Raw genomic sequence first — 26,518 nt, 5'->3', positions numbered from 1 at the left:
TTACTCCAAAAGTCTCTCTATTTTCATTGGCTAACTCTAAGCACTCTGTTTTTTTAAATGACCCCTTCAATTAATTTATTTAACGTGGTTTACCAATATTTCCAACCTCAGCATGGAAAAGCCATCAGAATGATGCTAGGTCATGGGCCCTGAATGAAGCTGTCAACAAGCATTAATAAAGTGTGACAGCTGCCAAAAGCCTTCATCCTTTTTGTTTAAACATCAGATTACAAGTCAAAATGCAGCGTAATCTTTGTCGAAACTTGCCCAGCCAGCATGGCAAAAAAGTCAGAATGAGAATAGATGTCAGTAGTCGTTGTTAGGAAAAAATCCAACCCGGAACAGTAAATCTTATGCGCAGATGCAGCAACTCTTGGAAAGACATCAGAAATTGTTTAATATAATACACTCCCTTACACTTTGTACAAACCTGCATAAAATATATTGTCTTGAAAAAAGGCATATGGAATTAACTTTTTCCCCAGTATATATTCTGTAAATTAATAAATAAAATAGTTTTCTCTCCTTTCTAAGATCTGTATAGATTTTGCCTTGTACTTGAGAAACATTCTTTTACCATTCTTAATCTAAAACTAAGAAACTAAGTTTCAGAACTTTATTTGAATCTACTGATACACAGACATCATTTCAAAATCAAAATTCAGATGTTCAGACAGACACAGTAGCACTAGACTTCATCTACTGCAACACTGACTTCCTGTACTTTTCTGTTAGGTAGAACAGTTTATCACACTGAACAGCCAAGTCCTTTAAAGCTAAACAGTTGTGCAAGTACAACCGAATACTAAAAGAATAACTCAAAGTCAAAACAATAAAGTCACTGGGAAGTATGGGCTTTTAAAAAGCCCTTTTATTAAGGCAACATTTTTTCTATATGTTTGTATGATTCACCTTATATCTGACAGAATAAAGACTTTTTTATCTTCTAAGTAAAGCTGAGATTCTACATCTATGTTACACATTTTCAAAACCATGCCAGACCTATAGCTGTAACAGTCCTTTGTGGAACAGTGCTATAAAATTTAATAAAGATTAAACGAAACTGATTTTACAAAAATTACTAATAAATATACAGAGAGTACATAACAGGGTTTGGGTTTTTTGATTCAGGTTATAGAATTTTATAGCGAGGTTTAATATTTTATTAAATTACATAAACAAAATAATTGTGAAGTAATTCTGTAGGACACTGCCATTAGGATGCAAATGTATTCTGAAACAATAACTCTTTTTCTGAACTCTTATAGTTGCTCATAAGTACTTTAATTTTCTAGCTCTTTCTTCCTGTAGTCTTTAAACAATAAATTGCTTCTTCAATAAATTATTTGTACTCACCCCCTTTTCAATGCTCCCTGTTTGGCAAAGAGTACCTTCAGCTGCTGGAATGCTGTTGGTCACACAGCGGTTACTTTTGCTGAGGCACCAGAGCTCTCTACACACTTCCTAGGAAAGAAGGCAAAGAAAGAAGCAAGTTGATCAGAATAAAAGCCCAAAATTGCTTCCAGTCCTCATACACACACTTATACACAAATTTGTTTTGAACAGACTATTAAGAATCGGGCTGGAGAGATAAATCTATAGATGGTTGTGAAATTGCTCCAGCGTATTTCAAAGTCACCATATTTTACCCACGAATAGTCTGTCAAAAAAATCTGGAAGCATCAAATGGTAGAGTACAAGAATGTGTTTTTCACACTTGCCATGCAAGTAATGTTTTATAGTTATTTTTTTCTTGATTAATGCCAGTATTGGGCTTGGTATATTTAATGTTGCTGTAGAAATAGTCTTCAGATGTGCTGTAGTATCTCCATTACTGTCATTATTTGCCTCAAAATTATAGGGTAAAAGGATACTATCGATTTTAAAATCTGAAACTGCAACAATTATTTTTGTTTCCTTTAGTTAAAACCAAAGTTTCTGAGCTCATCTACTCGCGCTCCTCTTCTGTAACACTTGCTAAAACAGTGCATATGCATTTAGTACTAATTGAGCTAGGTACCAAAATATTTCCTTTAGGCTTTTTAGATTTGTGGCTGATGCTTCATAAATGATTTTGCCTATCCTACTTCCCCATGCTGTCTGTGTTAAACAAACATAGGCTTTCAAGTGAACTTTTTTCCTACCACATTGTCTCATTTGCTTTTGTACATTTACCTATTTAAATTAAGTCAATTTTGTTGACACTGGAGATTCATTGTTAAAACTATCTAAGGGCTGAAATTCATAATGTGGGCATGATCCAAAGTTGGCTGAACACCGGAAATCTTCATAGTTGCTTCAGCTGCCCTTGGATTTGGCTACATATGCAGAATGGAATCAGAAGTGTCTTGCTTTTACACTAAATGACTTACATAACAATCTTTGTTTTATCACTTTGAGATCTGTGTGGGAGTTCACACCTGCTGATAGATATTTTCTATTTTTAAGTACCTTCAAACTTTAAAAGATACTCAGATCTTTACACATATCTTGTGATGGCTATTACTATTCCAGTTTATTTAACGCCACTTGAAATCATATCCCACAAACAACCCTTGCATAGACTGTATGGCTGAACCTTGGTACAATGAGGAAAAAGAAAAGACGACGTAAGTAAGTACTGGGCACACATCCCCCTCCCCGTCCCACAAAGTTCATTGTTTCTCTGAGGAAATGAATGACTGTCTGGCACCTTGGCTATCTCTCCTATACACATCAACAGGAACAACTGCTAAGTTTTACCCTAAGATGCATGTTTCTTGCATTGTGCTGCATATTCAAATGGCTTTATTTATACATTATTCACTAGCAGCTGCAGCAGCAGTTCAACAGTACAAGCTTTCTTGAATAACGCAAAATTCTTTTCCAACTTTAAAATCAGCTGGTGCCATTCTTGCAGGATTGTTAATACACTGTAGTTAGTTTCATGATTTGTAGAAGCAAAGTGTCTTTCCAAAAATCCACTAAAAACAGTATTAGAATAGTCTGAAATGATTAAGAATGAGTACTGATGAGTTCTGGAGTTTCCATCCAATTTTTGACAATTAGGCCTAAGCTATTTCATCCTAGTTGGTGGGTGGTTCTGTGAGAACTTAAGTAAATTGAGCCTTCTTTTAGCAGAAATATTGCCACTTGTAAAAGCATACCTGCAGCCAATGCAGAACTATCTTACTTTTCAGATCAGAGTTTTTTGTTGAAGACATGCAAACAGTATAAATATTTACTTACTTAAATCTCTGAATAAAACACTTGCTTTTGTCACCCATTGGATAAAATTTTCAGATTAAGATACACACAAATAAATATATGGCTAAAATATCGAATAGAACAGGGAAAGAATGGAAGATACATCACAAAGATTCTTGAAAAATCTAACTACATTACAAATTTCACAGCCATTAAGGTACTAAAATTCAACACTAAATCAAATTCACATCTAAATCAATCATGAATCCAAACTTCAATACATCATGGATTTAAAAGTGAAAACCTAAAATTGGTTCCTTTCAGACAGACACAGTATGAGGTGCTGTATCATAATCCTGCTTTATTTACTTTTATGTTTAATTTGCTTGCTCATTTTGTTGAGCAAAATTAGTGTAATTTACTTGTTCATGTTTCACATGTGGTTTACATTGTCAAATCATAATTAAAAGTGTCAGACCGATGATTTTACTTATGATCTTGTGTTTATTTTGCATCTGATCAAGTTCAAATATTTAAATGAATAGCCGTGCTGACGTTGTGAAGTTTGGTTCAATGTTCTGAAAAGCCAAAAATCGGGTTGCATTAAGAAACAAAGATAAACCGCTGTAAATATAGACAGAAGCAAAACGTCAGATCTTGATAACAGTCCAAAATTGACAACATGTATTTTTCAGGGTGATTTGAATCCAGAATTCTGGTTTGTGCTCCAGAGTTTACATGCAGAATTTCACTTTTTATATGCCTATAGATATACCATCTATATATTAACATACAAGGGGAAGTCATAGTTAAAACATGTTTTTCATTGCCAGGCTAACATATCCACAAATTAGAGTATTTAATAATTTCCTTCTGATAGGACTATCTCTGTATACTCAGGCTTCTTTGTGGCACTACATTCCTTCAAATTCACTGAACTAACATCACCCAGACATTTTATTTGTCTAAACAAATATTCAGCTGAACTGTGTGAATTAACAGATACAGCACTCCAAAACTATTTTAGTCATTCATCTGTTTGCAGGATGATTCTAAGCATGTCAGCTCACCTCCCTGCTCCACAAAATGAGAATATTTAAAATTACTATGGGCTGTATCATACTGTCAATATTTGAGCAAAAAAACACCTCTGCTTAAATAGAAAAGGGGTTCTGTTTGATATAGACATACAATATCTCAAAATCAATAGAACATTTCCTTATGGAAAAATATGTGAAACACAGAGGATTTATTAACTAAAACAACACAATGTATTTATTGTAATTTATATTAAAAACAAGAAATAAAAGTATGTTTGTAATTTCTTTCAAATATAGCCAAACTTATTTAAGAAGTTGTTTATTTTTCTTTGCTGTTTTGCATTTAGAAGAAAGAGTAGAATCTGAAGTAAACTCTCCATCACCCTGTACATGAAATGAAAAATAACATTAATAGTGATATGAAAACAAATCAGTTATCTAAAAAGAAGTGGAAAATCCACCCATGCTGTTATTTCATTAAACGAAAATGGAATTATACAAGGTACTACTATGGCTGTGTCTTCCTTATTTTCAGCTGGTTTTGGAAAGTTAACAGAGAAATTCCAACTAAGGCATATAAAGCTTTCTGTTCTTCAGCTCAACCCTATTAACTGGTACTACCTTAGTTTCATAGTTATTGAGTTGAGCTATTTCCTTACTACCACCATCCTATCTTAACATCTCTAAGCAACTGTTTATAATAAGCCAGCCTTAAAAACATACGATGAACTGCCCTGAAACAGTCAGGCCCAAAATCACTATTAGAAAGCATACTGGTTTTTTGCACACACTAACGCGCACACACACACGCGCGCAAGCACACCCACCCACACCCACCCACCAACATAAGGTGACCCCTTACGGTAGCCTTTTCTACATTGGCAGACACAGGATGACGCTAACATATCTTTTGCCAACAATAAGTCTGTGTGAATAATCTACTGAAATTAAGAGAAAAGCATAATCTGAAAATTAATCAATGACCTCAAAGTCAGTCTCCAAATGTGTGGATTTAATAACTATTAATTTGTAACGCAAACAAGGGAAAGTGTTTTAAAAATCCAGGAAACATAAACTGAAGCTGAGGCCTTTTACAAGATCAAGACAAGATAGATGACAACCTGTAACGGTGTATCTTAGGGCTCCATGACTTCAGTTTGGAATTCGGATGCTTGTATTTGCAGTAAATTAAACAAAGCTGAACCCATCTAGAGAAAAAAAACAGCAAATCAAATTATCTTCTTTTTGCCTAAGTGTTATCAATGATGGAGCCTCTTTCTGTTGTGTCATGCAGAGTTACATACAGGCATTTCAAATTAGGTAACATCTAAGCATCCTACATCATAATAATCATAAATGGTAACAGTACAGCACAATGAAAACTCACTAATATGAGCAAAGACCAAATTGCAGTGCTGTTCTTAATGTTTTCAACACTAATGAAAGCCTCCAACAAAACTTAGCAGTTTGGCCCATAAGATTATAAAAATAAGATGGGAAATACATTCACAATGCATATTAAACTATGATAATGTGGGGGTTTCAAGACGTTTATTAGGTTTTTATGTTACTTCAGCATGTTTAACCTATAATATGCTGCACCTCTTGACGAGCATTTGCTAAAACAGAGCATAAAAATCATTACCTTGAACTGTAACTTACAATTCAGACCTCAAGAGCATCAACCCAGAGTATTATCAGCCTCACTGCTGAAATACTGATGGCAACACAATTTAAACTAGAAGACAATAATTACAGGAGACCTTCATAAGGGTTCAAAGTTTAGTTCAGATAAGCACCCAAAAGTTATCATTTTAGTGCTCCAATACCAAATGCTCATTAAGTGGTGCAGCATGTTATTAATCCCAACATGCTGAAAGCATGTGAAACCAAATCTGAAGCCATACATTCGCATTATGTTACCAGCATTCTTTCCTAAATATTGGGTGCTTATGTGAACCTTACAGAAACTACAGAAGCCCCACAAGGTCAGTCAACTCCAAGTAGCATCTTTGCTTTCAAACCCATGCAACCTATCCCAGCTTTATTCAAACCACATTCCCGTATCTGGAATCTCATTATTGCTTCTACTGTCATCTAATTCACTCCTCCTGCTTTGATCACTAGCTTCCTCTTGTACTTTTTAAACAGCTCGCATCAGATCCAGGCACATTGGTGTTATGTCTGTGTCTCTTGTGAGAGAGAGAGAAAGAAAGAGAAAAAGAGAGAGAGAAAGAAAGAGAAAGAGAAAGAGAAAGGGAGTTTGGAGACAAGATAGTCCTAGGAAAGTAGAACAGGGACTATGGGAGCTTGTTAGAAAAAGATACAAAAAGGATGTAAGATTATTTTAGGATTCAGAAAGTAAAATATCTGAGATTTCCCTTGGCTATACACCACTAATCTTAAAAAAAAGGGAGAACAAAATTCACTTTATAATAAAGCTGAAAGTGTTTCAAATGTGCTTGATTACAGCTTGATCCCGGAAGTATTTACACAAGAAAAGCTCAAAACTTTAATCATTCTAACTGCAAAATGCCTGCACAATAGTGATGAGAGGTTTTGCATTTGACTGGCAAGACTTTACGAAACAAAAAATAATGGAAAGGCTGATAAAAATTACAGAGTAAACACCAGGATCTCCAATTCCTCTCTTGGACTAAACATACTTTCAGCACCAATTTGTGAGCAATGTAATGTAAATCCCTGATCGAACTACTTATGCTCTGCTAACAAACACCAAGCATAAAGCGACTTAGGCATGGTATGACATATGAAGCTGGGGAAAAATAGTAACTCACTGAAAAGTGACTTTAAATACTATGTACAGATTCAACTGAGTGCACAATCCTAGTCACAGAATCAACAGCTGAGGGAACAAAAGGGAACAGGTAGTTCTGGTGCAAAGATACGCCAGTGGCTTCTCTGCCTTTTCTTCTGAAAAAACAGCTTCCAGAATCTGTTTCCACCTTCCTATAAAACCCTAAATTAAGCTTAATACCTCTCTTTAACCGAAGTAAATCACACCAGTGTTTCATGAGAAAAGTGACAGTTTCATTCGCTAACAATTAAGTTTTTATCACCTGCTTACAAGGTTCAATTGTAATTCAGACTATTTTGCCCTAGAAGAAATGTTGCAGAATCACTGTGCAGAGCAATTTGTTTACTCTCCTAGACTTGAAAGTTAGCTGACCAATGCTGTTTTGTTTTGGTCATTACTAACTCAGTTAAACTATTCTCTCTCTGAACTGGCATACGGCAAACCAGGAAGCAGTGAAGGAATGACAACTCCTGTATTTCTGTACTCGACACTTTCCCAGCAAATTTCCATTAATGGTAATTAACTTTATGTACACTCCCCACAACTCATTAAAAACACTTCCTAGAGACAGCTAATGCAAGGGAGCTACTGAAGACAGCAGGAAGACTCCTTATTCTGAGAATGTATCTTCATCCCGCCTGTTTACAAGCAGTAAGTTTGTAGCTTGAACTTTATCTGTCCTTCACAACACACTAACAAAATGTGAATAAAACCTGGTATTTGAGTTTAAACCTATTTTTGTTGGGAAACTAACCGGAGAAATTGATTGCAAACATAAGACCATGACAAATAAGACAGCTACCTGTCATCAACTAAATTACCTGATGTGTTAAACTCTAGTGTGAAATACAAAGAGTGGTCCTGCTGATTTCCGTGAAGACCTGTATGCAAAGGAAAGGAGAGTTTCTGCCCTTTTCCCCCTACTTGAAGTATCTATTGACACCAATGATGGTGGAAAAGCATAAAATAGAAAAAAAAAACATACCAAATAATTGCAAGGCACTATCTCTGAAACCCATGCTAGTAGCCAACACCTTCACAGGTCATAAAATGCACCACAGCAATATTAACCATATGCATAAAGTATTAACGGCTATTAAAATGTCTGAGGTTTTAGCTTTTGTCCTAAAAACACGGGGACCAGCTCTAAAGCAAAGCATTACTTTGAACTACAAAATCTATAAATTACAGTCAGGCATATTCCAGCTATTATTTAAACTCACAAAACAGAGAAATTAAAATTCAAGATTGGAATTCTTTCCTGAGTTAACCCAGAGACAGCCAAAAGCCCACTGTTCTTAGGCACATGCTCAAAGGTTAAAGAGATGAGGAGTCAATGAAAAAAATTCTCCTTACACTCACCAAAACAAAAGGATTGACAAAGGTTCTGAAGTATCAAAGGAACTGGCATACAAACAGAGCAAAGAACTGAGACACACCTGACAGTCAGCAGCAGGGAATTCACAATGCTTCACCCTAGAATATATAGCATATACAGTAGCTACATAAATGAACAGGAAACAGCATTGTTCCTAACAACCTCAAAATCTCCCACTGCAGTGAATGCGGTAAGATACCTGAAGGCATTTATTGCCTTTAGGAAAAGCTATTCTTCAGTATTATCTGGTGAAATTTACATCTTTACAATTTGGCTCACTGTAAGTCATAAATTTTAATGTTCTCCTGAATCTGAAAGTGGACCCTAAAAATGAAATATTTTAAGTAGCTTGAGGCATTGCCTCTCAATTCTTCATTGACAACATCTATTTCCTCACTTAAATTCTCCAAAATTGCCACTGTATCAGAAATAGTGGAAAATATAGTGAAAAGAACAAGGCACAGGTAACATTAGTGGGACTACTGTCTACATCCTAACAGTAGTTTTAGCTTTTCAGCTCAAAGAGTTAAAGTATCTCTTTGAATTCTTGTCTGACTTACTGTGCTGAACAATACAGGCACATTTGACCAATCACCACAACGCTTTTGCTGGAACAGTTCTGTCTGTAAGTGACTTAACAGTTTAATTAGGTCTAGTACTCACAATAGTATCAAACAACTACCAAAGACCCCCTTTTAAGGTCAAATTGACTCCTTGTCAGTAAACACACACACACAAAGGCAGAAACTTGGGGCCCCTTTAGTACTTTGGTTCTGATGCCTTAATTGTTCAAACACTTCTCCATGTATTTAACTTCAAGTTACTAAGTAAGAAAGGCTTCAGGTACTTCAGTGTCCAAACTTCTTTGAAGGATTAGGACATGATCTATGATGAAAAGCAACAAACAGTTTAAAATAAATATACAGAGGGAATGGATAATAAGGAAATATCGGAGAAAAGGCAATGAACACAGATTAACATTAAAACTAGCTGGTAGAAAGAGGTAATTTTTCTAAAGGTTAGTAAGACATTACGATAGAATTCCAAAGCAGAAAAAAGGTGAAGATTTTCCAAGTTGCTTTAAAACCACCATCTCGACAACTACATCAGAGCCCAAAGGAGACTCGTATTTTTTTGGCCTTTGATTTGAGAGTTTGACTGTTTCTCTTGTCATGTCTCACCACCACATATCAGTAAAGAACATGACCAAGATAAAAAAGGCAAGCAATATTCTGAGATTTCCCTTTGGTTCAGAAGTTATTTCCTTCTGGGTCACTAAAATCCATGTTCGAAAGCCTGCTCTACCCCATTTTTAACCAGGGAGATCAAATAAAAAGGGCTAAAAGAAGTGCCAGATAGAAGTTAGTATACGAACCAGGACCACTGTTTATTAGGGAATTTTACTAGTTTTTTTCATCCATAGTTGCATGTGTCTGTTAGAATGAGATTAATGAACTACTAATGGCACGTTCATGTGAAGAGTACATCAAACAGGAATATCCAAAGAACTGGCTGTTTACTTTTAACAGTGAAAGAGCTGAGCAGAATATTCAACTTAGCTTTTCCTGGTAGCTAGAACTAGTTCCACTACTCAGTTCTAAAAAGTCTTTCATATGTGAACAGGCATTTCTTGTGTGGATATTTTCCACCTGCACTACCAGCTTCCAAAGACACTTTTTTTCCCCCCTTCAAAATTATCACTTGAAATCGGTATGCTAATAATCATCACGATCACATTTGGAGAGCATTTTGGCCATGGTGGACAATATTTTTAAATGCAGACGCTATTTTAAATGCATAGCATTTCTTAGAGTGGATGTTACCAGACTTCTACAATAACCTGTTACATTAATATATGCAGTCTGAATTCTATTATTAAAAATGGGGGGGGGTGTTCTGAGACGTTTATAACTTATGCTCACATTGATGGCACACTGATGGAACACAACACGCTATATCAATGCAGAAGACCGGTAATGTCACATGAAGATATAACTTCTTTTAACTATTGCTGCAATTAAGTGTCGACCGATTTTTTTGTAACTGTAAGGGAATCCTACCAAAAACTTTAAAATGAAAGGAAAGCTGAAGGCAGAAAGCCAAGATTACCTACCTATTTTCATTACTTGCAACTGTTTGTGGTTTAGAAATTGGTTTAAGCAAGACAGTGTACTGTGCAGTGCGATCATCACAACAATGATTACATAGTTTAACAGTGTTTGAAAAAAAAAAAAACATACATGTGAAAAAGCCAAGTTTTACAAATTATTAACTCTCCAATGTAATTCAAAATGCAGTATATCTCCAAAAGTTGTGCTATAAATCATGGATTAAATACCTACAGATTTCCTTAGTCTGAAAATAAGAGAGTGCATATGGTGAGAATTTGTAAGAAAAAAGAAGATAAAAGGTATAACTTAGATGTAGTGACAGGAAACAGGGCTTTTAAAGAACAGTGGTGGGAAGTGAGAACTTGAATGAGAAACAATAAAGGCCAAAGAAGGTTTGATGAGGGATCAGTCGTAGAAGACCCAGTGAGCTAGTCAGCCAGCTACATACAGGTTTTTAAATCCTCTGCACAATACAATCTGCCGAAGAGGCATCCCAAGAATAATGTTGTATTTATCACCCCAGGGACCTTAAAAATGGACTTGCTTTGTAGCTAGCCTTTAGAGAAGTAAACAGAGTAAAAATTTAATAATTACATTGTTTTATTTGAATAATCTAAAAATTAAAATATTATTAAAACTATTCACTTTTAAACCACTATATGTTTTCAAGGTTTATTTAATTTAGTCTCAGCTGATTATTAGATGACAAGCATAGCAGAATGCATCCTTTTATTACACACTTTGGGCAGCAAGATTTTAAGTACGTATTTATAAATTTATTGCATAATGGCCTAAGGGTGCAGGTTTTCATTTCTATTATAAATTCATTTACCTTAATTCTTGCACAGTGGTACTTGCAGCCAAAGCTTTGCTAGTACCTAGCTATTCAGCATTCTAATCAGCTACCTAGCTTCATGTTCCTCTGTTCCCATAATATAATTCATCTTTCCAAAAACAGATCTGAACAATGTGAGAAACAACAAACTCAGTCTCGGGAAGGGTGGGGGGTAGGAAAGAAAACTAGACCTGACAAATCAATAGAAGTACAAAAGTAGTTTCGAAATGTAGCTTTAAATTGAAAAGTTAAAGCCAACACAACAGATTTCATGTTTCAAGATTAATACAACATGAACCTGATCTCATTTAACTGAAATACAGGAAAACTCTATAGTACACTTTACAAGGAGCAGGTTCAAGTGTTCTGGGCTCCTTTTTTCCCTAAAATTAAAAGAATGCTTTCCCCAGCTCATTGTTACCCACACATTTTGGTGTACAGTATACACAAATGACTCAAGCAAAAGATGCAGCATAAGGATTAAAATGTACCCTTTGCATATGTATGATGGAACCAGACATGCTATCGGAAATCAGTAACCCACTACTGCATCTAACTAAAGATTTATGTTAAAAAGGAATATATACAAATCACTAAGCAGAACACTCAGCATAAGGATTAAGACTTCTTACCCCATATTTACATTGGCGGGATGTTGCTCCATACTGGAAGCGACACTGTTCATCAGCATCATACACCTGACCTGGGGCCACAGCTGGATAAAGAAAGTCACGCTTGGGAGGCTCATTATCAAGGCAAGTACCACGGCCCGAACTGTTCAACATAAAGGACCAAGTCAATTAGGAATTCTACTGACTGTAAATCACAGTAATGATATCATGTATCTAGTTCTTAATTTTAACAGCACTGGGTGTGAAACAGATATGATTGCAAAAAACAAACAGTAAGATTGTACACCCATAGTAAAAAGAAAAAATAATTAGACACTAATTTTTTATCATTATTATGAACAAAAATATTTTAGATAGTGAAATAGATTTCATATATTATCCTTTTTTAAAGTGTGATAATTTCTGAGCCACACAAGACTGATTTTCATTTTTGTTTTACGAGTCTTACTTGTTTTCACAGAAGAATAGCTATATTTGGTCATAGAATGAAAAATAAATTAAGCAAATAAAAGAAATTCTGTTTACAATTCTTACCCTTCTGATCCTTCAAACAGCTGAGTACAATCTTATAAATATGAGCTGCTCAATTGGTATACATAAAAGTAAAACACATTTAAATTTCAGTATGATTAAATGTTTATAGGATTAGGACCTTAACATGCATGCTTTTTTTCCATTTGAGTGAACAAAATAGGGTGGTAAAAAATCTGCAGGATCTTCAAATTTACCTATACTAGGATAAGTGAAAAAACTTGTACGGATCCAGGAACTTTTCTATTGTATTACAATATTTAAACTTCCATGTTAGAACTAAGATCATCATCTTTGGAAACTTCAGTATTTTCTTTTATAATCACTGTTTTGTTTGGTGGTTGGTGAGTTTTTTTCCCTAAATATGCTCACATTCAACCATCATACTTTAGTGTAGTAGAATAAATAAGAAAAAAAGCCAAATGCAGACAGAGTTCTGTTTAGAAAACTTTGTACTTTGCTAAATATAATTATTCAGTTTTATTTAGTGACTGTGCACAAAAGAGGACAGATGCTTTTTTACTTTCATTTCATATGTGAATAAGTGAGGATTTTCAAAGAATTCTTAGGCCAACACTTTTTTTTTTTCCAACATTCCTACAAATTTTGCCAGCACTTATGGGTTTTTTTCCAAATCTTTTCCATGCACCTTGCCAAAGGAACATAATTTCAGAAGTGAATGTTCTACACTGTTTTTTGGAGATGTCCAATTTTCTGTACTTTTCATCTGCAGATGAAAAAAGAGTAAAAGCCTCCTTTAACTACACATTTTATGTTCTCATTTTAACCCTACATTATTCAATTCTTTGAAATACTACAAAAAACCCTTTGGAAAAACAACAAAACAAACAACTGCTGACCATTTCAGGACAAGGCAAACGGCAACCAAGGAAATAACCAGGTAAACTCAGAAAACAATACAATATTCAGTGACTAATCCCAATAAATATAGCATGATTCACCTGCACACACACATCCACACACACTCCCAGCTGAAATCTACCTTTGAAACATCAACTTCATGGTTCTGGCGTAAAAAATACTGTAATTGCCCCTGTATTCCATTTTTAACCATTGCAAACATACATATTTTCTAATAGCAGAAGCTGAGAAACTACATTCTTTTGAAATGTTTCAGTGTTGTATTTTGCATGTATGAGGAGTATGTGTTAATAATTCCAGTAACTCAAATACAGTTTGATTTTGTCTGCATTGTCTGGACCAAACAACAGACAGGAACTTTACTTAAACAAGAAGTGGGAAGTTTAACATTTGACATCAGCTTGAGCTAGTATTGCATATGATTTGGAACATTTCCATATATTCCAATAGTGCAGAGTTTGCTCTGTGAACTGTGATCCTGTAAACAGATAGCCAAAAGCACAGCATTTAAAAACCCTCATTACCTTCGGTGACTCTCTCCCCGGGCATATGCACCCCCTGAATGGATTGGACTACAGAATCAGATCTAAATCTTTAAATTGACCGAACTTGTAAATTAAAGTCTATACCTACTCTACAAGACTTATAATTTCAGAAATGTAAGTCAAAATCTTTGTAGCAAATAGAAAAATATGCCTCTTCTGCCCTAATGACAGAATTTTCACCACAATGAAATACTGTTGTAGTAGTACAAAGGCAAGAAAATGACTACTAAACAGCCATTAACTTACTAGCTACATTACATTGCCACCTCTCAGACTGAAAATTTTTTGCTCTCTTTCCTTCTGCTTCAGTTCTATTATTCTTTGGAGCAGATGAACAAAACTGACACATTTTCACAAACTTAGTGTGAGAATCTGACACAGTATTGTGTGAATTGAATTAATTCGGAAAAGAAATAGCATGTGTTATAAAACGCATTAATAAAACCAGGGACTTTCCATTGGTAATGCAAGGTCTCACCAAAGCCATGCAAAGGATGAATACAGGCTGAGGACCATATAACCTTTCCAGATACTAGACTCGGGAATGGTGTAATAACTTGCACCTGCATCCTTGTTTCTCTCTCTTTCTCTTTGCTTCACCAAAGTAAAGCCCAGATAATTCAGAAAAAAACCCTCCTAAATCTAGAGGAATGAACTAAGAGGGTTCAAGAAGAATAATGGTATCGGAGCACTTCATAAACAGAGATCTAACAGCTACTATCAGCCAGGCATACAAAAGTGGGCAGATGTAAAAAAGATAATAGGAAGGAAAATAATGCCTAAATACCTTTATTTCTGCAATTTTAGAAAACGTCTACACACAATTGCTTTTGTGCTTTGTGATTTTATCTTATATAGGAAGCATATACAAAATCAAAAAACCTACAGGATATCTCTTCAGAGGATTTAAATTTTTGAACAGGGAGTGGATAAATCTTTGGTGTCTGCAGTAGAAATAAGATTATCTCACACTCATCCTCATATTCTATTTACTCCACGAGACACTGCCAGTACTCAAAGACTTCCTCATTTTCCAAAATTTAGGTTATTTTCATGAGGTTTTATAGAACACAGTGGGACTCATTTCAATTATAAAATAGCTAAGCTGGACGTCATTTCACTCGAGTATTCCAGTGTAGTGTCTCAAGAGATCTTTGTAAAACACCCTACAGTATAACTTAAACATTGTTTTGTATTTTAATATTATAGGATAGCAAATTAATCTTGTTTGGAAGGATATCAAGGATACTAGAGCATTCTCTGAAAGCTTAAGATCTCAGACATGCTATCACTGCTAACTGCTTGATCAAAGTAACAGCAACCAAGGATTCAATGTTAGAATCTTTACAGACTGAACAATGCAAAACTGAGGATCATCACCCCTGTACATACATCGCTGTTGTATCCAAGGCCAATAAAGAGAAATAGAAAAAAAACATGGACGTAGACCTTTCAGGATTTATGGTCCTATTAATCTACTCCCAAATATCTCAACAACCTACATAGTACAACACAATTCCTTCCATGGTTGAAGAAAGTATCTCAGAACACTGGCACTGACAGTAGGTTTTGTATGTCACAGAATTGGCTCATTTGTAATAATGATGTGGACCATAATGTAAGCTATGGTCAACAATCATAAAATGTATTATAAATACTTGTAACTATCTGTAATATTCAAACAATCATACACATATATGGATAGTATACATAATACCTAATTCTGTTACCAAATTACCCATAGAAATATGGGGAAAAATAGTAAAATTTATGAACTGTAAATTCAATGCATTTTATACACATACATACGCATAAACAGATGAATTATTTACATACCTATATATAACATCTGGCTCCTAACAGAATCCTTACTTCATATTTAGTACATACTTTTCCTGAGTAAAAACTGATTTTTTTAGAGAGCACCAGGATGTATTTCTGTACAGGTTACAAAAGCTGCTTGACATTAATGAATAAACTCTGCAGACTGCTCAACAGTCTACAAACAATAACATAAATATTTGCAGAATCAGGGCATAAGTAACGGAATTGTGATTTGGAGTGGTATGTTTAAAATTAAAATGAACAAGAATAGGATTATTAAATAAAAACATTCTTGAATGTTAAGGAAATTCAGATATTGATGTGGATTTACCACTCACTCTCATGATGAATTCTACTTCTTTTCAATCTTTCATGCAAGGTTGTCTCTATGTTTTATTACCTACTTCATAGCAAACACCCTCTAATTTTTAACAATCTTTTCTTAATACTCAATTTTTCCTTTGTTTGGTAGTAGATAATTTGCTATTTAATGTACACTTTTCTCCACAATATGGTCTGTGTTTGAATAATTATCTGGAGCCATATTACGAAAAATCTATTGGTCCATCTATCAAAATCATCCACCTGCCAAAATCTATTGGTATCTGGCCTTGAGAGTTTGGGAGATACTAAGCTATAAAATATTGGGCCAATTTGTTGTTCTATATTTATTTCATCAAACATTCTACAAATAAGTTAATGTGAATCTGCTGCTGATTCTGCCCTTTACAATTTATTTAAATTTAAATAACCCAAAAGGTAGACAAAGAGTAATACCTGCAACACTCAGAAACATATTGTCAGCCTGTGATTACAGAAACTGTTTTGTTTTGTTTTTAACAGAGTAGCCTTTATGCAAAAGAGTAAGACTTTCAAAGTTTCAGAAATCTACAGTAATTGGGGATCTATGTTTTTCATTCAATTATCTATTAGCGATAAAAAGACCTGTAGTAAACTGTAAAGAAAAAAGAAGCAAATTATAATCCAAACTGCAGGTCAACAGATAATGTTGAATGTAAATTTTCTCCATTGATTTGTAGAGAGAGATATGAAATTTTGGTATGATTGATGTGACCTTATCTTTCAAAACTAGTCTTAGCTTGTACTTTTTTATAAATTTAGTTTAGATTTCTGGAATACCAGGGAGCTGGCCAATCTGCCATTGATAGCATATGAGGCATATATAGATGCATCCTGTATTTATCTTGCATATCCACTTGTATGTCCAAGATTCTTGGGCAGATGAAGTCTGGGCCCAAACACTGGATAACTTTTTACACTGTCCACATGGGCTTGATTTGGACCTAGGAAGTTTTGGCTCCTTTCCAGAGTTAAAAAGGTGTAATCTCAGATCTAAATCCTGCTGCATGGCAGTCCTAGAGACTCTCCAAGAATTTCCTGCAATACATCTTACTTATTCAAATAGTTTAAGGACTCCTGGTTCTTCATCCATCTTCAAAAGCCAGTCCTGACTTTGAAAGATGGAGTTGGCCATCTGGCTTCTTCTAACACCTTCAGTAGGTAGGAACCTGATACTGACAAGATTAACAAACTATGACTCCAGAAATCACCCACATTTTGTTATTACAAAACATCAAAGTAACTGAATAGCGAAATCTAAGCAGAAAACTCTATGTCTAGGTATCTGCATGGGTCTACAGGCACACTATATAAATACATGCTGGATACAATGAAACTTGCATGTTATATATATGTATACACACACACTACATATAATGAAATTTGTACTAATTGGTTTCCAGTCACAAATATTTTTAGGCTTGGTTCATTTCTCCCATAACCAGATACTAAGGGTTTCTACTCCTCTCACAGGAATCTCTTTCTCTGACACTGCTCTCCAATCCTTCAATTCTCCATAAGTATTTCCGCATTTAATTTTGTAAAAAGTTAGTGAAATTTAAAGCTATTGTAAAGCACTTACAAACAATTCACCTGATAAACTGAAATCAGTCAGTCTTTATCACAAAGCTTCACAGACGACAACAGCTATTATATGCTAGAAGGAATACGGTCCCCAGAAAAAAAGTATTTTCTTTGGCCATTTCCGAGCCTGCGATGGCTGGCCATACTTCTTCAGAGTTTTGATAGATCTATTAGCAATGCATAGCTTTGCTCTCTCTTCTTGTCTTCCTTTCAGCCACATTAATCCTCTATCTGGTCATCCCGCAAAATAAACTGCTTTCCCAACTAGTGCCTGAATAAATTGATAGCTTCCAACTGACACTTTATGGCTATTCCTCAGAAGTATCAGTCTGGAAAATTTGTTTCTGGGTGTAGTTTTAAGAAAGCATTAAGGAAGAGAAGGATGAAGGTGAGGCTCTACTTGGAGTGTGACCAGGATGACTTTTGCTTCAAAACGCTTCTGCCTGATGATAAAGGACAATGTGGTATCTACACTACAAAATGGCACACTGTGCAAAACTGCTGTAGCAAGCGGTGATCCAAACTGGTAGACTAGCAAATCCACATTCATCTACCTTACCATGTAATACTGCTAACATGTAATAAGCTGCTAGCAAAATTCATTCCAGCTGCATTATCCTGTTGCCATGACAGTCCTGCCCAAACTTGTATCCAGATCCAAGCCGATAAATCTAAAAGGTGTTGTCGTATGTCATACAGACTCACAGCCTCAGGTTTCTGCTTGAGTATTTGCATTTCATCCCATCATGTTCTCTTTCTTGTTAGACACAGCTAAATGAATCCTAAACTAGCCGTACTCCTTCAGCACAGAAAAACCAACTTGTATTCCTTGCTTGCAGTCTATGGGGTCCTGCCCCAGCTGTTTTCCCATTCTTGAAAGGGAGCAGAATCTCATCCCTCTGGAATAAACATCTGGAGACAGAGATGAAAACACCTTGAGGTTTTGCCTCTAAAGTTCTAAATCAGCATTTTCCTCGTATGTTGCTAAATTATGATGAAGTACCGGGAAAAAAAGGAATAATTTTTCCTGTCTGGCTGCAGACTGTTCTGCTCTTACAGCAGCAGTCAGGGAGTTGGTACCACATGAAACTTGCTATGTTTCTTTGCTTCTTGCTCACTGATGATTACCTGCAATAGAAAAGTATCTGCTCTTAAAGCTGTTCTGCCTTAAGGAAAGGTGTGAATGGGTAAAAAGAAGTGATCTAGGCTTCTGACAGCTATCCTGCAGGTACCTGTGTAACTCTTTCTCAACAGCTTCTTGCTGTCATTGAGATGACATGAAAAGCTGGGGAGAAAATAAGAAAGTGCAGAAAAAACCTACAGTTTTACAGTCTATTCTACTTTATGAAATAATAAAAAAAATATTTTCGGAAAAAAGTATTAATTCATTCATAGCACATTAGAACCACAAACAATAAGAACTGTAGACCTATAATGAACAGATCACGTTTGAGAAATCTGACATTTTTAAAAACAGATTGCAAAATTAGTAGATGAAGGAGAAGTTGTTTTTGGCTCTTAGTACATTATTTAACATAGTATCCTATACAATTGGAAAATCTATTCATAATTGCAATGTGTAAAATAACTTTTATCCATGGTGGCTTTGAAAAAAAATAACATCTTCATTCTGTGTTAAAAAATACAGCTAAAATATTATAAAAGATAATTTATTATTGAAGCTGCTATGTGTAGATTTTTTTTTTACTCTAGCTCAAATACCATTTAGTGCTTTCAGTAATGAATTATTTTTTTGGTAGTAATCCAAGCAGAGTGGCAACAATACGGAAGTATCTCAAAAACACTGAAGAGATTATAACTATGGGAACAGATTTACCACAGTACTATTCTGGCTTTATGCTTATATAACTACAATTTCACTAATATCCCACAGACTTAAAAATGAAACTCCATCATGAATCAAATCTAGGGAATGGGAAAGAATAATGGAGATGCCAACAGAAAATATTCAAATAAATTTTAAAATTAAACAAAGTAGAGGAGTCACAAGCTAAACACGTTTTTTACCCGGAAGTAAAAACTTGAAATATCACTGCATACATATCAAGTAATGAAACAAAAAAAATTATTCAGGCTGAAATTTAAAACTGTGTGGGAACATTATGAACCAATGTTCAGCTCTATTACGTTTGCAGCTTAACAGAGGCTACAGAATTTTACCACGCTTCTTACTCTAAACCCAGAAATCAGCAATGACTTCTTCACTGTCTGGTGAATTGTGTCTTCATCAACAGACAACTTACTGTCAGAATAATTAGGGGATCAAAATATAGTTCAGAGGAGAGCAACAAATAGGAGTAAATGAGATGGAGAACAGCAGAACTGTAACACTAAGAAACAAACCCCCAGACACTACAAGAAAGTACCTGAACTGCAAGCTTACAGTTAGAACTACTAAGCTATGCAATAATCTCTCAGAAGAGGTGCAAAAACCTTACTCTTCGTTGTAGTTAAAAACAGGCTGCATGACATACTAGAAAGACTACTAATGGGAACAGTGTTGAGTTAACAGAAATGACTGGTGATGATAAAACAAAATCACCCTGTATATTTTTTTTCATAATGGTAGTGTTAAATGAATACATATATATCCCTTCTAAGAAAATCGATTTATACTGTGAGAAACTTGTATCACACATATACGTAAGGATGACTTGTTCAGCGTGCTTTAGTTCAGACATTCATCTTCAGCGCTACAGTACATAAAATAGGTAGGTGCACAGTTCAGTGTGGGGATACAAAATGCCTTAACCTGATAAAGTAACTGAAGAGAAGTTCTTTTCATCAAGACAACATCAACATTAAACATCTGTCACTGCCCACTGATGCTATAGGGAGCTCAAACACCTCATCAAACCAATTCAGTGATCCTCTGCACTGTGTGGGAAGCTACATTTGAAACAACCCGAAGCAAATTTATTGGTCTGGATGGGTCCCTTCAGGTAAGATTCCGAATATAGCACCTTATTCTGAGGTTAGATCCCTGAAAGAGGAGAAGAAATTCACTTTGTTGTTAGTAGTCTCATGGTTAGATCATTTGACTGGTTTAAGTCCATCTCCTAAAACACACTAAGTGTCTGAATTATTGAACAACCTTTGTTTCTTAAAGGAATAATTGCACTGATGACAGCAAACCTACCAACCAACTGCCATTTGCTCCCATGAAGCATGTCTTATGCTATTTTAAAAAATGCTGTTACTAATGCGTTCTCAGCGAACTCACAGTTCTGTGTTTGTCTTCCACAATTTAAAACACATACAAAGGCTTCATTATGCATTATATATACCAATGTATACATAAATATGCGCACATTTTTGAGACTAACATATATCGATTGTTTGAATTTTTTCACACAGAAGTAAAATTTCAAGTAGCAATCTAATTCTGGATAAAAATCAGCACAGAAGTACAGGTTGGCACAATTTTAAGGCATTAATATAAAGGCTTATGCCATCCTCTCCTATAATCTTTATATTCTCACCAATGGTACCAAAAAAACATTGATAGATAAAAACCCACAAGACTGCATGAAAAAAAATCTGAAGAATGAAGTGTACAAGGAACAGGGCTACAACCTTGTTCCCTTCATTAGATTCCCTCACATTATGCACATACTTAAAAAAAATGCTTGCCATTATTCATATACAAATTCCACCCTTCTCTGTTTCTCATCCTCAGATTAATGAAGTAACAAGATATGATCAGCACTTCACAATGCTTTGAATACATCAAAAATGTGAACTGTAAGCTGGGGAACGGAGCAGAAGAAGCTTTTGCTATTACACAGAAAAAGTGCTCTACAAAATAAATATCTTCAGTGACTTGCTATATTTCTATCTGTTTATTCTGAAAATGCAAACCATCAGAACAGGTCACTGTATCTCTACTATTTATCCTGGAAGGTGTCCGTTTATTTGAAAACTTTTTCTTCAGAGATTACTTACTCCAAAAAACTGGTGATGTAATCTCGACTGCAGGCTGACCAAGAGAAAGGGTTGGTGTTTGCTGTAATATGAGCTGCCATTAGCTTTGCTGCTTCATGACCTTTGGTCCCACAGGAATTTCCAATTCCATCATGATTCATACCAAAACTGCCCAAAAGAGAAGGAGAGAAACAGGCCATTAGTTTTCTACAGCATCAGACATCTCTTAGAACTTAATGTCACCTTCACAGAAATCACGTTGGACCTAAAAGAACGCACTTATTACAGGAGAACTCTTAAGTGGAGAATCAGGGTCAGTTAAGTTCTGTTTAGTTTATTCAGATCTCAGAATAGTGCACAATTACGTTACTTTCTTTTCTCCCACAGACCTTCAGAGCATTTTACTTATTTTCTAAAGCTTTTAAAGAAAAATTAACAAAATTGTTACAAGATAAATACAGAGCACTCAGTCCTTATCTGGTATTGTACCTGGATAAGGAATATACATTGTGGCATTGACACTCCGATTAGTAAACAAGGACAAACAGACTAGGTGATGTTGCTGTAACAGTACAGTATAGGCACACAGCAGCCAATGATAATTCAAACTGAACATGGGTTTTGCAACTTCCAAGGCCATGTTGCATGCACATTCCCTCTCTGTATACACTCGTAGAATGACTTGGAGCCCTCCTACAAAGGCTCTGCTTTGTCATGGAACATTCGAATGAAAGCGACTGAAAATCAGCAAACACAGTAAGAGAACTTTGGGTGGCACAAGGCCAACAGAGATTTCTAGCCAACAAATGTATTAACTTTCAACAAAGATGATATGACAGTGGAAAAAGGAATATGGCAAAAGAATACCTATGTCTTAGAAATCCCGTGCTACTGAAATACACTCTTGGAGCTACAGATTGTCAACATAACCATCAAATTAAAACTAGAAGTAAATTCACAGAGCATCTGTCTGAAAAGACGTTCATTAAATAGTATCTTTAGTTAAATTGCTACTGTTCTTGCTAAAAAATCAACAACATAAATGAAAGACCTAAACAGAGTATTTAATAGTATACACTGTTATAAAACTCTATTTTCTCAATCTGCCTGTGATTAATTTCGATTCAATCATTTGTGGGGATAAACTTATTTCTTTAAATATCAATCTTCGATCAAATTCATTCCTTCTTCTCAAACATGGCACAAGCCTCGTAAAATCAGAGGGACAGGCACTAACACATAGAAGCCTCCCTAAGCATGAGACAGAGGAAAAAAGGGAATGTCAAAACTGAGCTTCTGCACACACAGAGCAGCAAAACCATCACTTCTTGGAGTATCATACGAAGAGGGCAATCTTTTGAGCCTTCTGTATCACAATGCCAAAAAGACTCACTCCCTGATTTCTTAGTTACCATTCAGGAACACCACGTGTTGAGACACTTCATTTTGATTTTCTAGAAACTTTTAGGACAGACTACAAGATACAAATGGTGGTAGATTAGAGGCTGGCCATTTATCAGCTGACACTATCACTTCATACCAGTTCACGCCACTTTCTTTACTGAAAACCGTGATAGTGGTGTTCTAATAACCTGAACACATTGCTCCAGAATTTGGGTTAAAAATACAAGACCTTCATGTTACTCTGAGCTTCAATGCACTGGGTACTGTTTCACCTCTTCAGCAGATCATAGCAACCGACAAGCACAAGGTACAGCTAACCATTCCTCCCAAACCCCACTGATTGCATGGATATAACAAAGGGAACATCAGTGAATCACTGATGTTTCCTATAGGCTTGGGAAGGATTTAGTCATAAAAAAAAGCATCAATTCCTTGCTTATGGGATGTCTGCCTATGGAATACCTAGCCTGTAGCAATGCTTGCATGTACCTAGTTCAGTGTATGATATCTCATAAATGCAGAAAGCCATATGCTATTTTATACATGGGAAAGGTCGGACTGATACCTTAGATTGTTGTATCATCAAATGAAGAACACCCCTTGCATGTCACAAATACAGCATTAAAAACAACTTATCTGAGCAATGCACGTACTGTAATGAAACTTTCAGACCAGTGTTACTTATAATGATCAGTCTTCAATATAGATATATATTTTGTGAGGGAAGAACTTACACGTCCAATGAAACAAACTGAACCAGAATTTTAAAATGAAAAATATATTTTATTGACCTAGTTCTCAACTGCCATAATTTCCTAGAATTAGGGGTACTTCAAATAGAAACAATTCTTTTTTAACTGCCTCTGTACAAATTCTTAAAATAGAAAACCTTAGTTTTTAATAACCTCTATGAGTGACTCCTTTATAGATATGGGCATTTGGGTATGCGGGAAATAGTTGAACTGGATGATGTTGGCTATATCCGACATCCAGCTTTTTCCTAGTTAGTGTATTCCATTTGTCAAAGAAATTACAGACTTCAACTGTATGGAAAATGAAGTTTGTATCTTTTGGACCTATAAAAAAAGAACAAACTTTGTAGTTTAATAGCTTTCCCACTTCTACCAGCTCTCCTTTTGAAAAAGATGATGTTGCTGATGGTGGCAGTGGTACGCCTGATAAAAAGCATGTCTGTGAATGGAAGCTGCAATTCCTGATGCACACAAGAACTCAATGCCTTCTCACACACTAATGGTATTCTCATTTTTTACAAATATTCATTCATCTAAACCACCTATTCCCTTCCAAGAAGGCTCTTGTACTTGCCTCTGCTTCTGAAATTAGGAGGAAACATCATTAGGTGCAGGTAATTTTTTCTGATGCTTGGAAGGGGGTTTTGCAATTACTGTCATCTATTTCCCAACATGGCAGTGGCAGCATGCCATTAAAGCCCAGTAATGTGTAATCCTATAGCCAGGACTGCAGATGAAAATACATTTCTGTCCAAAGTACCAGTTTTCTTTCCATCAGAACATGTTGGTTATACTTGGCCATCATTACATTAAAGCTACATCTTTTAGAAAAGCATGTTTGCAGTTAGATTGGGGTGGGAAGTCAGGGAAGAAATGAAGAAACATAAAATACTCTTCGTGGAGCCACTGTTACAATTTACTTACCTTTTTCAAACTCACTAAACAGATGCAGACTGTATTTATTTCACTGGCTTACAGAGCTTGTCTAAAACAACCAGTATAATTCTGTCTTTAGAAGAACCGCCAGAGAGAGAGTGAAAAGTATTCTCATGTGACACAGGAGCTCTTCTATGCAGTTACCTTTCCACCTACCATCTCAAGGAAAGATCTTTAACCCAGCAGCTCTTTTTTTTTTTTTTTTCAAGCATGATGGCTATTCTTTTCCCAAGAAAGCACCTATGTTACTTTTAAGAACTGTGCAAAGCAGGAATACTAAGAACTTCAAAATCATAACTGAAACTCTCCTGCAATTTCTATATAGTTTGTATACTTCTTAAAAAACACTAAGAAAGGCAACACATCTGCCTAGGCTGCTCTGCGTCTGTTTCACTTACTAACATCTGTAATAGAACAGATTCTTCTTCCCTTGGCAATCTTATTTTCTTTACATCTTAAAAAATAATCTGAGGGGATTATTTATAATACACATCCAATTTAAGATCTGACCTCAGAAAATCACAGGGGACATCACTAGTCTCAGCTGCACTGAACAAAACAGTAATAGATAACCTGAGACCCTGGAGTATAAGCAGAGACTAGGATGGGAATGTAAACATCTTGTCTACCCTTCCTTTATCTTGCAAAGGAAAAACACTGCGGGTCCCTACAATTTCATTTGTATTTAAGAAAAGGTTACTGATTTGTTGGGTAGTTCTACATTATGACGGTTATGGTTGCCAACACACTTACTGCAGATGTATCTAAAATGACAGCAGTTATTTTTGTAAGACAGCCAGGATGCTTCTGTCCCGATTTATTATCCAAACACTTAAGATCCAGAGAAGGCAGATCTAACCCAATCTAAATGCTCCTCAGTACCATTCACTAAGGTTTCTTTTGTATAACATGTACTTTTATAGCACTGAAGTTACTGAATGTAACTGAAATGTGCTACTCAAGTGAACTGCTTTCTCTCATTAACAATCAATTACCTCAGCTTTCCAATTGTGGTACTAATGATCTGCATATCATATCTGCATATTCTCCAGGAGGATGCTGTGGTGAATAGTGTCAAAGGCTTTACTAAAGTCCAGGTAGACAACATCCACAGCCTTTCCCTCATCCACTAGGCAGGTCACCTGGTCATAGGATTACATGTCATATGAATTTGACTTAATTCTTATAAAAGCAGTAGCTCTTACTTTGCTCTGTTGTTTGTTTAGCAGCACACGGAAGAAGCATACCAGAGATTGCAAATCTTGAGTCAGGTGAGACAACAAAGTTACAGAAACACATGCAAGAGAAATACAGTAAAATCAAGCACTTGATCTTCTTGTCCATTATCTGAGGCTGATTTACTGCTGCATAACCACACATAACTCTTTAGGAAAAATAAACCTTTCTTTCTAAAAGAAAAAAAAAAACACCTTACCTTAAGCAGTTTTATTATACTAATTATTTTCACTAGGACACACAAAAATAAACACAGATACTAAGAGTGAAATGGGTCATTTTCAAGGTAAGGATCTTGGCCCAGGTACATTGCTAGAACTTCCTCCAGCGCCTCAACATGTTAGACACACTGCTCTCACAACATCTATGGAGAACGAAGCAAAGGGCAGGAAAGGGTCATAAAGTGCACCAGTGAAGAATACTTTAAAAATTTCTAACAGTAAACCTCTACTACAGTGGGAAGATGGAAGGCAAGCTTGAACAATTTTTTTTGTATTAGATGTAAGACCTACCAGATGA

The 26,518-nt window shown here is 35.5% G+C and overlaps 1 protein-coding gene across 1 annotated transcript in view; it reads right to left on the bottom strand.

Annotated features, from left to right (window-relative positions):
- The window catches only part of ADAMTS6 (ADAM metallopeptidase with thrombospondin type 1 motif 6), a 151,489-nt gene that overhangs the window by 60,422 nt on the left and 64,549 nt on the right, over positions 1-26,518 (bottom strand). The window contains exons 10-12 of the mRNA XM_075447303.1: positions 21,693-21,839; positions 12,001-12,142; positions 1,357-1,464 (exon numbers count right to left, since the gene is read on the bottom strand). Coding sequence (XP_075303418.1) covers positions 1,357-1,464; positions 12,001-12,142; positions 21,693-21,839 — 397 coding nt within the window. The remainder of the gene's footprint in view (positions 1-1,356; positions 1,465-12,000; positions 12,143-21,692; positions 21,840-26,518) is intronic.

The sequence above is a fragment of the Opisthocomus hoazin genome, chromosome Z, assembly GCF_030867145.1.
Source record: "Opisthocomus hoazin isolate bOpiHoa1 chromosome Z, bOpiHoa1.hap1, whole genome shotgun sequence".
Classification (NCBI taxonomy): domain Eukaryota; kingdom Metazoa; phylum Chordata; class Aves; order Opisthocomiformes; family Opisthocomidae; genus Opisthocomus; species Opisthocomus hoazin.
The sequence above is the reverse complement of the archived record's forward strand: the minus strand, read 5'-3'. Positions and strand labels throughout refer to the sequence as shown.